This window comes from Protopterus annectens, chromosome 6.part0, assembly GCF_019279795.1.
Source record: "Protopterus annectens isolate FY-2018-M chromosome 6.part0, PAN1.0, whole genome shotgun sequence".
Classification (NCBI taxonomy): Eukaryota; Metazoa; Chordata; order Ceratodontiformes; family Protopteridae; genus Protopterus; species Protopterus annectens.
The window spans coordinates 1,832,957,374-1,832,972,335 of NC_056737.1; the positions used below are offsets into that span (position 1 = coordinate 1,832,957,374).

The 14,962-nt window shown below is 37.7% G+C and overlaps 1 protein-coding gene across 1 annotated transcript in view; it reads right to left on the reverse strand.

Annotated features, from left to right (window-relative positions):
- The window catches only part of LOC122804029 (ankyrin and armadillo repeat-containing protein-like), a 138,743-nt gene extending 124,217 nt beyond the window's left edge, over positions 1 to 14,526 (reverse strand). Inside the window, exons 1-2 of the mRNA XM_044073707.1 lie at positions 14,415 to 14,526; positions 7,744 to 7,853 (exon numbers count right to left, since the gene is read on the reverse strand). Of these exons, the coding sequence (XP_043929642.1) occupies positions 7,744 to 7,853; positions 14,415 to 14,526 (222 nt within the window). The remainder of the gene's footprint in view (positions 1 to 7,743; positions 7,854 to 14,414) is intronic.
- Between the last annotated feature and the right edge of the window lie 436 nt (positions 14,527 to 14,962).

Here is a 14,962-nt window from a genome sequence, read left to right on the forward strand (position 1 = left end):
AGAATAACAGGCTTTGCACTGGCATGGATTTTCTGAAGGGTATAATGTCTGAGACTCAAATGTCTCTCATTATTTTCCAACTTTGGACTTTAATGATTTTACACTAATTTGCCAGAAAACCATTCTTTTATGGAGAGTGGACCAAATATATGAGGCAAAAATCTGGCATTCTGCGAGAATCTGTACGGTTTAAGGGTAGGTGTGTGCATTTGCACACATTTCCTGCTTCTGCAGGATGCAGAAGTGCCATACTGCATTTTAGTAATACAGGGGGTGTGTCACAGAAGCTGTGACACACCCTCTGTATTGGTTTCCTCTTTGGCAGTTTCATTTCAGTATCAGCGGACACTGAAATGATTTATTGTACATTTCAGTGCCACGGACACTGAAATACTGGCATAATATTAGAGCTATGTTCTAATATTATGCCAGTATGTGTTAGAAAGTGCTGTATGGCATTTTCTGAGTGCAGGGGACGTGTTTAGTCTCCGTGCACTGCACGGACATGCCCCCTGCACTCGTACATGGATTGTGTCCGTGTACAAAATACAGCAGTGCGCCTTCATTAATATGCAAGGTGTGCTGCTGCTCTACAAGGGCACGATCCACTCCATGCAGGAATAGCACTATTCCTGCATGGAGCTTAATGAATCCTGGGGTGGGTCTTGCACTAGGCCCTAAGACCTGCCAGCACTGTCCAGCAAATGGCAGTAACAGAATGTAAAACAGCTTCATTTCTGTCTACTGTTTATTCCAGTAATCTATCGCTGATTTTCTCTCGCTTTCCCTGATGTAAGATGTCTGTTGCTGTCTGTTTGACAGCACTCACTGAGTGCTTTACAGCTTTGAAAACTGGCAAAAGACTATTATTTTTTTCCTTTTTTCCTGTAACTAGTAGTACATGGACCAGATAAGGCTCCATGCACTACAAAGAATTCTGATTGCGTATCTGATCTTAACCTACTATTGTGTGTTCTTGACATGAATGCCAAGATTCATCTTTTGAGCTTCACTCTCAAGATGAATTTCATGGTATCCATGTCTTGAATACATAATAACACAGTTATAATCAGAGACCCAATCATAATCCTCTGTGTTGTAATTTGTTTACAAAAGGAATGGATGGTATACTTGTTTTCTGTATATGCTTGACGTTCTACCTATGTGCAAGCAGCTTATATTTCACTTACAGTTTTTTTAAACGGTGCAGAGATTGGCAGCTGCTTAACTGTTGTAATACTCACCCTTTTTAGTGTGACTTGTAGCATGGGTCCACATTTTACAGGTCATGCACCCCATGACGGCAAATTTATGAAATATACTCCCACCAAGGGGATGTGAATTTATGCATAAGCAAATTTTGAGTGCTATGATTTTGGACTCTCTGCTATGATTTTAACGGTCCCCTAATATGATTTTGAAAGCTGACAGGTTGACAGGTGTGGTTACTTCAGCACTGCTAACTCACTTATTCAGTTCATGAGCTAAATAAAACACTAAATGATGTTAAAAGCAATGTTTTGCAATTTAACAAAAATATTAAAACATCTGAATGTCATCACTAGTGTTTCTTTAAACTCACATGACTTTACTCATGCATGTGCAGTGAGACAGCTATGCTGTGATGCAGATAGAGTGGGAGGACAGGTGCAACTGATCCAGATCTTTCTTTAATGCAATACTGACTTTTAAAACCCATTTAGCTAGTACAGCATAATTTATCTTGTAGTTTTTGAGTAAAAATCATTAAATTGATTCTTTAGAGCAGCTATACTAATGAGGACGTGAAATTTTGGTAAACTGTCAAGAGATTGTTTAGTAGCTGAAGAGAGTGAGCTAAGCAACTAAATCAAAAGTCTTGGGTGATTGTCTCAGAGAAAACAGCACCAAGTTCAGTCTAAAATGATGGAGAGCCATAATTACACTCCAGTACTGGGGAAAAAGGCAAAGTATTTTGTATCATATTCTTCTTCATTTTTTTTTGTAAGTTGGCTATACAAAATGTTCAACTAGATGTGGAGGGTGTGAAAATAGCAGGATGAGATTGGTGTCAAAGAAAGAGGTAAAACAACATTTGGAACACTGTGGAAAGAGTGTTAGAAGACAGAGACTAAGACTGCCCATGATTTTAGGCTTCTTTCTCCAAATATTTTGGAGCTTTGTTATTGACACTTGTGTTGAGGGTGAGAGGTATTATTTTTATCACACTCAGAGGAAGTTTACACAGCACAGTGGGTATAACTGTGGGATAAAGGTGGGGATTGGGGTGTCTGTGAATGAAACTAACTTATCGTTTTGTCTTTTGCTCATTTTAAACAGTCTGGATTTTCAGGACTGGTGTGTGTTTTCATCAATTAATTTGGAAAAGGTCTGACAGTGTGAAACAATTGAAATAACACAGCTCTCAATTATCCCTAATTTTATACAATGTTCCTGATTTTGTCTCACAGTTTTCGTCATTCTTGAAAAAAATTGTGGTTTGCTGGCAAATCACTAAAGATTGTAGTCACTAAAAACTGACAGACATTTGAGTTTCAGGCTTCATATCCTTCAGCAAATGTATGGTAATGCAAAAATGTTATTCCATCAACTTTAAGAACAATATTTAAATCTGCGCCTATTTGGGCCCTTGCTCCTCATTATTTTTTTTTTACTTTTCCCCCTGATACTTGTGCTAAGAGTATCTTTTTTATCACAGTCTGTTGAGGTATATACAACAAAGTGGCTATAACTGCTGGGCGGAAAGTGGTTGAAAGTACCTGGCCCTCTTGCTATTTAGTTGGTTTAAACAGACCGGCTTTGGGTTACTGTGTGTTTCTGTGAAAGAAACTTGAAATATATTGTGTCCATAATTACAATTTATTTTTATCACAATCAGACATTTAAAGTGCAAATTTAAAAGAGGGCTTTCATGTACGGTGCCCTCTAATTTGGAAGGTGGATAATATTGATAGTTCTTGTCACTTTTTATGATCACTTAAGTGTGTTTCATTGCAGATGTATATGGCTAGGACTCTTGTGGTCTCAGTGATTGCTTCCCTAGTATTGTTCCTATATTCTTAAGGTGTATAGTCAACATGGATGCTATAATTGTTGGGTATGAGTACTGTTTGTATGTGAGAATAACTGACCTTACTGTCACTGTCTGACTAAACAGTAATTATCCTGGCTTTACAGGACTAGTGGGCATTTATGTAAAGCAAGTCTTGAATACTTTACTGTCACTATTTTTTTTTGGTTATCACAATTGGACATTTGAGATATAAGCAGTTGGTGGACTGTAATGACATCAACTTGAATTTTTTTTTTTTGGTTGAAATATTCAAAAATGGTTCATTTTGTTTCTGGTTAGTAAATTTTCTTTCACTTCTGTTCAAGTCTACAAAACACCCCAAATGTTTCCTTATTGAACAATAAATGTAATCCAAAACAATCTGGTAAGTGAGTATATGTTTAAGACATTCATGAAGGTGAATCCATAACAGCATGCACATTTATGCACAGTTCTCCCCTAAAAAAACATGTGTGTGTGTGTGTGTGTGTGTGTGTGTGTGTGTGTGTGTGTGTGTGTGTGTGTGTGTGTGTGTGTGTGTGTGTCAGGGGGTGGGGGAGTTACAGTTTGAAAACCATCCAGGGCCTAAGGTTTACTTAATCTGCTACTGTATGCTATCTGATTACCAACCTACTTCTCTTACTAATCTTATTATTGCTGAAACCAAGCTGTATGCCAAAATTCTTCCTATCCCATTCATTCAGTTACATCAACCTCAGGCAGGCTTTTTATGGGAAGTGCAATAGAGACTAACTGAGAATTTTAACCTTAGTCACATGATCTGCTAAACAACTGTCATGTCCCCCCTTCTTGGCCATTTTGCTTGATTTTGAAAAAGCTTTTCAGGATTTTAATCTCAGTCACATGATCTACTAAACAACTTATTGGACTTGTCATGTCCCCTCTTGATCATTTTGGTTGATTTTGAAAAATGTTTGACTCAAGTAATTGGTAGTGTATGTGGAAAGCACTCCTAAAACTGAATTTCCACCATTTTTGTGCTGATATTCAAGCCTTCTGTGCCTCACCTGTTGCAACAATCCTGACAGAACCACTCGCTTGCTCACTCTGTTATATGTTGCATCTGACTCTGAGAGTGATCTCACAGACAGACATACTACTTCAGGAGTTTACAAGATAAAGGGAGCAACAGAAGTAGGTTGCCAGGTCTTTCTTCCATATCACACATGCATGCTCTCACATCTGTGGTCTATTTAGAGTCCCAGCTCAACCTTATGGCATGTCTTTGGAATGTGGGAGGAAAATGGAGCACCTGGGGAGAATCCAAGTAAACACAGGAAGGGCATGCAGACTCCACAAAAAAGACACCCTAGCTAAGAACTGAACTGGAGAGTCTTCTGCTGTGAGGTGGCAGTGCTACCCATTGTGCCACTGTGCCACCCTTGCTCATTTCAATAGGTCACTGGAAAATGCATGAGGGTAGGATTTCCTGAAAGAAATTGAACTATTTTTTATATGCAGACAACAGTTGATTTGCTTCCAAAGATGCATCTAAAATTACTCCTGCTTTACACAGTACTTTTGAGTTATTTCTTATTTTGTCAGGACTAGGGAAATATAACAGATCTGTTTTCAGTTGAACACAAGAGGAGCCTAGTGTGAGTCAACAGTTATTTGCCTTTTCTGGACCAGGTCCCCTGGTGTTTTGGTATTAGGTTGCACACTTAACAACATGGACATTTATTTATGTTGAATGTGTAATGTGTGGCTGACGAATTCTCTGAATATGATTTTTTCATCCTAAGGTTTCCTGAATTTCAGGGCACATCCCATCTGCACCCTAAAATATGTGGGTGAGAAAAATGTAAAAGGTAACAGTGTAATTCATATGGGGGTCAGAAGAAGATTACTAATTCAGTACCAAAGACTCCAGCACACTTAGGTTGGCCAGGTCTTCTCCATCTTGGTGCTTTTGTGACTGCCCTCAGTATCTACTATGCTGTGCTGGCATAATGATCTCCAGCACCATAGTGGCCATGGATTGAAGCCAACATCTTCTGTCTCATATCCTATACAGCTATAGAACAGTAAAGTTCTAGCATTCAAAAGGAGCTGAAGGACTGACATAATCTGAACCGTACTCAAGAATGTTCTATAAGAGCTCTGTAGAGCTTTAGATCTGAAGTATATTCCAGGACACAAATTCCCTTACAGAATTTCCTAGTACTAACTATAAATAATAAAAGAATGATATCTGGCAGTTGTTGCAGAGGTTAAGGTTGCAAGATGGAGTTATTATGATACACAGTTTGATTCCCTTAGTTCTTATTTGCCTGCTGTGTGACCTTGAGCAAGTCATTTAACCAGGCTTTGTTCCAGGGGTAACCCTGAAAAGGGACTATGTGACTAGTGGGCTTACCTGGTTAATGAACAGGTATAATAATCCTGGTTAACACAAAGGACAGACTTTTATGATGATTTTCTACAGATGATCAATAGTTTTATTTCAGTATCTTCACTTGAATTTTTCCAAGACAGGTTATGTCTTAGCAAGGTGGCGTTCTAGATGTTTTTGCAAGTTAAAGACTCCATCTCACAATTTTGTTTTTAAAGCAACAGCCTTATGTATTTGAAAGGGTAAGGGAAATCATATTATCTGATTCACCTGGATGTAAACTGAAAACAACTGCCTTTTATAACCCAGAGTGAATAAAAGGAAACAAACTAATATGTTAGAGAAAGCATGTTACACAGGCATGTTATCATGGTGACATTCAGTAGCATATGAACATCATGGCATATTTATGCCAAACACCCATTCTGCTCCAACTTACTTACTTATGATGGTTATTGGATCTTGATATGTAGCTTTTTTGTGAGCATAATGTATCATAGAGCTGTAAAAATGTTCAGGCACACAGGATGGCATATTTTACAAGATTTTAGTCTTGTTCTCCCACACATCTCTCCATGAAACAGTCTAGGTTACCATATCAACTTTAATCAGTCAAACTTTTAGGGTCCATCTCTCCTTATCCTCTGATTGTTACAATGTAATATCAAACTCCTAAAGGATATCTGCCCTTTGCTGATACTGCCTATCCCATATTAGAACTGTTGCTTGGTTGTGCATTGCTTCACAGCAGAAAACTCCATAAGCGTCATATAAGGCATATGGTACAGAGTTCATAAAGAAGCATGCTAACCAGTAAAAGGTGTTTTCTTCACAACTGTAAAACTGTAAACTCAAAATTTATTACCTATATTATTTAAAAACTTCACCCTTGTTGAAATACACATATTGATTCTATTATAGTATGTACAATTCTTCAACAATTGAAATGTTGAATGCATTCCTTCAATTACATGCGGATTTTAGTTAATACTATAACCAGTGCTACATAATACAGGCAGGTGACTGATACTTATAGGCATTATTTTGTGGTTAGCAGTCCAACTGTCTGCAAAAAGGGTAAAGCAAGAAACAAAACCAAAATGAATAATAAAAAAGATCTGTGCAGTAGCAAGACCTGTCACAAATGTCAAAGTAAATTAAAGTAAATTTATTGCATACTGAATAAATGCTTACATTATGCATAATTTATGGCTGGTAAAGTCTTTTGCTGTTTTACCATTACTATCAAAGCATTTTGTTATTGGTACTGTTTCAAAGTTCCTTCTATAAATAAAAAAAGAGGTCTAAAAGTGAAACCGGAAAAAATGGGCTATGAAAAATCAATGCTGTCCTGGGAATTTGCTATTCTAAATATCACTACTCAAAAACTATCCAAGCTAAAACTATATTTTTTATTTACCCTTTTCACGTTAGTCAGGTTGTATTACTCATAATTATTTGGACTGCACTAAACTTTCTTGGTTAAGTTTCAGAACCATGGCTGCTAAATATGTATCCTTACATAAACTTATAACCAAAAATCTGAACAAACATTCCTACTACCAGAAATATTGGAGCCTTCTCCTTGAACATATATGAAAAGAATAAACCAGACTGAAAATGTTTTCTCTAACTAGTTATAAGTTGTTAGAGAGTTAAATTAAACCCTTAATGGTGTTATTACAGGAATATTAGTGTAAATTCTGAATTATTTTGTTGTTATAACCTAATAATATGAATTGGTTTTCTACCAGCTGTCTTTTTGTAGTACATGTACATAATTTTATTAGAGTTGTTGAGTGTTTGTTATATAATGCTTAAATTACATTGTAATTTTCATCTGTCAAGCAAATATGTATAAAACATGAAAGAAAAATAAAACTTTTTTTTGAAAAAAAAAAGAGGCCATGTGGATTATTCTCACTACAGAAGATGCACTATAATAGGATACTGTTGCTTTCTCACCATTAGTTCAGCACTTACCTTTATTTTTATTAAGGTCAGACATATTATTTATAGTTTGAAAAATAAATTTTAGGTAGGCACGGGGTGGAATGTACCTGACATATATATTAGTGCAGCCTCGGTTGGACCTGTAATTCTTCCTTAACAGCAGTGTTATATGATGAGCCATAGCGACTAGTGAGCCTGTACATTTAAAAAGTATGTATGCCTAATGCACTGTAATGCATTTATTAAAATTTACATAACATAACAATTTTCTTACCCTTCCATTTCCAATCTGGAGCTCCTACTACAATTCAACTGATTCAACATGACAAATGTAAAGCCCTTTTGGCAAATTTGCCTGCATTTTTGCAGTTCTGTTTCATACCTGTTCCTCCACTGAATGAAGTTGATAACACAGGTGTTCCACAGCTCCCAGCGTCACGATTGCATCAGGAATGCCTGCCCGAGTATGAGCAAGACTAGCCAGAAGCTTCCCTGTTTACAAAATAGATTATGAGAAAATGGGACTCAGTGCCAAGGATGAGTATCATGCAAAAAAAACAAAAAACAAAACACCACCAACCTATGCTATAAATGATTAAATTATTTTTTAATAGTATCTAGGTTTCAGGGAGTAAACCAAGCATACTTTCAGTTATACAAAATGATATTAGTAAGACTTGTTACAGTCTCTCCCTCCAGACACCTTGGTCTCAACATCTACTATAGTTCTTTTTTTTTCCTTAATTAAATTACTGTATCACATTAATCAGCTGATAAACTGTAACCAGTAGCATGACATGTAACTATCATTCTATTTATATATCAAGTCAGATCAAGAACTTTATAATGTACAGGATTTAATACAAGCATAGTTGTGTTGGACACACACACACACACACACACACACACACACACACACACACACACACACACACACACACACACACACACACACACAAACATATGCATACATATTAGTTTTAACAATGTTTTGACAATCCTCATTTTGTTACATGTTCTAGCAGATTATTTTTTTGGAAAAAAATAATTAAAGGTATTGGAAGAAGACCTGCATTAATGAATGTGCCTTCAAACAGCTAAATTAAAAGACTGTCTGACAGGAGCCAAAGAAGGGTAGGTAGATCATTAGTGGTATTATTTTTTCACTCTTATATGAAAAGAGGAAGTTGCGTGATATTAGTTTACTTACGCATGGGGTAGGTGTTACAGTGAACATACCTCTTAACTTCTTTGTTCAAGAATTCTGAACAAAGACAAAAATAATGGTTGGGGGAAAGACCCAATAGTAAGGATGACTTCGAAAAAGTACTCTAATTAACTTAAACACTTTAAGGCTTTCCACCAGGATGCATTTTCTGAAGAATAAAAAAGTATAAATCTCTAATGTCTGGCAACACTGACTGAGTATAATCTTTAATGAGTACCAAAAAAAACTAAACATTTTGTGAGAAATAAAGCAAAAATATGAGGCAAAATCAATGATATCTGTAAAATCAGGGACTGTTGAGTTCTAGAATAATCTTGAGGAAGAAAACTTCATGATTTTATTGAGATTCTAGAGAATTGCAGTCTATTATTTTTTTTCTTTTTGTTTACTTTTTCTACTAGAAATGTTATTGTGAACAGGAATAGAAATATTTATGTAATTATTCATCTACTTTTGTGATGTTGGGGTGTCTCAGCTAGTACTTTTACAAATGTTATTTTTAACAATTGGATTTTATATTTATCAATACAGGACCATTTGAAACATACTTGAACAGATGGGGATACTTTGCATCTAATGGCAGCCAGCCTTCCTATTTACTATAGAATTGCAAAAGTTGTATGGAAAAGGATGTGCAAATATTTTACAGTTGGCCAAAACACAGTTTCTCACTCACACACACACACACACACACACACACACACACACACACACACACACACACACACACACACAAAAAGAAAATGACAAGGCTGTAAAAAAGGTTCAAAGGACTTTTCCTGGAACAGCTTCAAATATATTTTGCCCGTTGTTTGAGGCTAAAAATTGAAGTGACTTTCTGCCTTTGACCATCTTGTTTCAGCAATTAGCATATTTCAACCAACTGACATATGACTGATTAACTTACATACTTATATATGTCAACATTGTCTTTCACTGTTTCTTGAGCTGAATCTCACCCCCAATAAATCATCAGTAAGTGCCTTTTTCTTTTTCCTTAATGTTTTTCCTAAAAGAAACCGCCAAATTCAAGTCTATGTATTCACTTGAGGAACCTTGTGTCTTTATTTATTCATACCTCTCTTTCTATTGGATGTATATATTAAGCTTTTTTGGTTTCTTAATGATGTGGCTTATAATACAAACCTGTACTCAGCCACAATGTCAGTATCCTTACATACTTGTAATATCTACAACATACCTCTCAACTGTCCAGATTTCTACAGATTATCCAGATTTTTGCCTCATATTTTTGTTTGCTCCTCTTAAAATGTGTGTTTTTCTGGCAACCTAAAGAGAATTGAAGTCATACATTTGAGTTTCAGACTTCATATCCATCATAAAATGCATGCTAACACAAATCCTGTTATTCTGACAACGTTCTAAGTTTATAAGAGCAATGTTTAAAATGTGGCCCTGTTTTGAATCTTTTTCATCTCATTATTTAAGGGTGGTGCAGCGGTAGTATTGTTGCCTCACAGCAAGAGGTTCTCCCATTCAATTCTCGGCTTGGGTTGGGAGTGCCTTCTGTGTGGAGTCTGCATGTCCTCCCCGCGGTCGAGTGGGCATTCGAAAGACATGTGTTGAATGGGTGTGTCTTCGTTGAAGGTTGGGTGTCGGGCTGGCAACTTGAAACCATAAAAACTAACTGCCAATCATTAACGGACCAGAGTTCCACTGTGGCAACCCCTAACCGGGAAAAGCCGAAAGACAAACAACAACATTTAAGGGTTTGTCCAGTGCACAAATCTGCTTACCGTTTACATTTATGCAATGGTTACACCTGCTAGGCATAGCTTAGCCTTGGTAACCAGTGATCACATTCCAGTCTGATAAAATAGCAGGGTAATGACATCTTTAATAAGTGTAGTTAATTCCCTGTACATAACATACTTCTATGTGCTGGAATTATAGTAGCAAGGGGTGTGAGTATACTGTATGGGACACCTGGGTATACATGGGTAGTACCACAATCTGTTCTTTTTCAATTTGTTTCATACATGGGTAGTATCCCAAGTTATATGCAGTCACACTTGCATGTTACACCAGCTACAGTGCACTGGTTGACAGAAATAGTTTAACACATATGGTATCATTACATTATTACTTTTAACAGTGCTTTTTCAAGTAAGAGTAGATTGCAGATTGTAGTACTGGAACTATACACCCCTGCATGCAAAGCTGGACTCTGAGTACTGAGTATCATGTTCTACGTGTTTGAACTGTATGTTTATATGTTTCTCCTATTGGATATTGATCTGATATGTTAATATTAACTGTAGACTACTATATTCTTTGGACATGTCATTGGGGACTGCTGTCATGTAGTAATGGCATACCTTAAGTTTCAGACGTGTATCTTCCAGTACATTCATCCTAATGCATAACCTGTTGGCTATCTACTTTCTGTCTGTCCTCTGTACAGATATGCAGATGTCAGGTATTGCTACGGCCATACCACTATGTAGGTACCCACACTGTATTGTGCTGTGGGCCTGGACACTGCTGCTAGTTCCAACATATGGGATATTCCTTAATGTGGGCCTTGCCCCATTTCCTTGCCTGTGTGAGGGACATTACAGAGGTGGTGGCCTACAGATTCACATACAGTGGGTGGCAATACGTCACAGGACAGGACATTTGGAGACAGTCAACCAACATGGGGGGCATATCCTCAGATATGTGAACAGATTCTATATCATCAGTGCTGTTATACACATGGTGGATTGATAGCTTGACAGGGTTTGTTTGGACATGCATGTAGTGTGTGATGTTATGACTCACAGTGATCTGTCTCTGGTATGCCTCTCCACTGGCATACTGTCCACAGACTGGCAACATGTCTGCCTGTCATGTTTTCTGTGTTCACCAGACAGTTGGTGTCCTTGGTATATCAGTTGTGGACTCTGGGGAATGCAGTCAGTAAATACTCATTTCTATTGGTATTACCAACGTCGTATTCATCATAAAGGATGTTGCAACAAACCTAGTGACATCTGCAACTGTCTCAATGTATGACAGCACTATGTCCAAACTACCCCTGTGTTTTTGCCTCTTTTCCCACCTAGTAATATAGGGTTTGATGCCAAGCCTAGTGAGTGGGGAATGTTATCAAAGGCTTTGGCAAGATCGAGGTAGGCTGTAGGTGGCACTTTGCCTTCATCCACAACACAAATTACTGATGGCAAGAGGTTGACCAGGGTGAATGAGCAGGTATGACCTACCCTTCACAAAAGTACACTGTGTGGGATCCTGAGTATGCAGATTCCCATATCCATGTTTATTAGGTGCATGATGATGCATTCCATAGCTTTGCATAACAGACTTGTTAGGCAGATGGGGCAGTATTTCACAGGGTCTGTAGTTACACCTTGTTTGTGGGGAGGGGTGACTGTGGCAGTGCACAATTCACTAGGGACAATGCCTGAGGTGAGGCTGTGCTTTAACAGGGCACACAGGTAAGGTGCCAGGTTACTCTGTAGTTCATGTAGAACACAGCCAGGGACATTCTCAGGTCCCATAGAGGCTGTATTCTTAGACTCGGACAGTGGTGTTATAGCCTGCTGCAGTAATACTGGGTGCCTGGTGGTGTACTGGTATTGCAATTGGTCCTTTGGGGAGGGGTGAGGGATACTGTTTGTACTCAAGATACCAGCCAGTATATTGGCATTATTTGTTGGCTCAGTCTGGGAGGTAACATTATCTAGTTGCTCATAACAATTCTTGGTATTGCCATGGAGATTCTTTACATAACTGTATGTGGCCTTGTGGTTGTCTTTACTATGTGCTCCAAGTCTGTTCTCACAGCTAGCTTTGCAGTATTTGATGAGGGATCTCAACTATTCATTGAGGCTGATAAGGGTTTATTTCCTGTCTTGGGACTTCACCTTATTCCACATTGGTTCCCTCCTTCTGTTATACAGTTTCTTTATGGCAGGGGACCACCAGATCAGCTTCCTTTTTGTGGAGGTGAGGGTCCTAGTTGTATTGGGTAAGGCGGTATCCATGCATTTGTGTACATGTTCATAGTGCATTGTTGTTTGATTCAGCTGTCATGCAACTATATCTGAGATTAGCCACCTCTGCTTTTTGAGGCCATAGTTAGCTGTGCAGTTGGGGTAGGATGGCTGTGGATTTTCAAACGTGATTACTTTGTGTTCAGATATAACAAGTGAGATGTTGACTACTGGTGTAGAGCAACAGTCACCCATGTAAGGAAGGACCAGGTCAACATGATGGGCATGTGCATAGGTACATGAGTAGCTTTCCCACTTAATGGTGGGGTAATTGAAGTCAACCAGTATGAGAGTGTTAGGTTGGACATGGAGTGTGTCTTGTGAAATGAATGGGGACCTATCACAGGCTACAACCTGGACCACTGTCTTACCCAGTGTCAGCCACGCCTGCAGGATCTGTAATGCATAATGTTGGTCTACCACTATGGAGGTGTGTGCATCCTTTATGAATATGGAAATACCACCACCTTTGGAGCTTTGGTCCACATTCTGTAGCCATATGTTGTGGAATTACATATAGGCTGGTACCGTAGGGGTGCTTCTTGCTGATTTATCCATGTGTCTGTTAAAGCACAGATGTCATTGTTCCCCATTTTAAGGAATACTTCCAGTGAGTGAGTTTCCAGATTTAGAATTCCAGTGTGCAGCACCATGACCTTCTGATTGCCATGTCTTTGCAGTTGTCATATATTTCTGTGTATTTATGTATACAATTACATATGTATAGATATATATATATATATATATATATATATATATATATATATATATATATATATATATATATATATATATATATATATATATATATATATATATATATCAAATAAAAAGTACAAAGTGGTATGAGCAGATTGTGTTCCCAAACAACTAGTATTTTGCAGAAAAATATAGGAAACACCAGACCACAGCAGATAGTATCAAATAAAACTCCACAGTACAAAAATGGTGAGCACTTTCATAGCCAGAGCTACTTCATCAGACAACTCAATAAACTCCACAGGGATTTTTAAAAACAGCAACAGCCTATCAGTGTCAGTTCCCAATAAACAATTAGCTTAATAGCCACTGATTTAAAAGAGAAGCACTAGATAGAGACATATCAACTAATAAAACATTAAAATGAATAAAAATACATAAAAGTGCATATATAGAGACTTTATCTGTGTAGTGGCTTATTAACCAGAACCGGTTTAATGCAAACTTTATCATTCAGGCCTTTGCCCATGTTGGCACGCATCCTAATAATCCATTCAAGCTCTCTAGTCTCTACCAAATTCCTAATTGTACCACCTCTGCATCCTAGCTGAACTTTCTCAATTACCATGAATTGAAAGTTGTGTGTTGTCCCTGATACTAAAACATGCCTAGCCAGGTCATTAGTTCCTGCCCATCTGTTTATGTCATATATGTATTCCCTAATCCTATCACGAAACCTTCTTGTGGTCATGCCCACATAGAATGAACAACATGTAGTACAAAAAGCTAGGTACACAATATTAGTGGTATTACAATCAGCTGTAAGTCTGAAATGGGTAGTCTTTCCAGTGTCTGGATGTCTAAAATGCCCTCTCTTGTCAATGTATTGACAGTAGTTACAGGAGTTACAGGGTTTTGTCCCATATACGGGAGTGGTAGGTTGAATATCTATTGCTTGCTTATACCTGGGGCCACATAAGAGTCTCTTGAGGGATTTCTTGTTCTTATAGGCATATTGAGGGGTGGTCCCTATCAGAGTTTTAACTCGGTCATCAGAACATAGTATATTCCAGTTCCTATGGTAGATATTCTGCAGCAATCTAATATTACTAGCATACATAATGGGAATTCTTAGCAGGTTATCCTTCCTGGTCTTTTCCTCATAAACTTGACCTTGATTGGAAAAGTATGGTTTCCTCTCCTTTCTCCTTTGAGAACCCATACTCGAGGTAATGGAAAGAACCTCTCCCCTCTCATACCCTCTCTCTATAAATCTGTCTTCTAGCTGATGTAATTCTTTCTCAAACTTGTCATCCAAAACTGTTAGTCTTGAAGTCCTTAATGCTTGTCCTTTTATTACATACGTGAACACATATTGGGGGTGCATGCTTTGCCTATGGACATAGGTGTTCCTATAGCATTCCTTATGGAATATTTCAGTACAAAAATCCCCAGTATTTTTCCTAGTTATATTAACATCTAATAATTCAGCATTCTTATTTGAACTGTGCGCTGTGAATTTCAAAAAGTGTGTACTTCTATTGATGTCACTCAAGAACTGCTATAGATTTGTAGCATCTCCTTCCCACAACAGGAAGAGGTCATCTACAAATTTCCAATAAAATAACACTTTCTCTGACCATGTTCCTTCAATAATA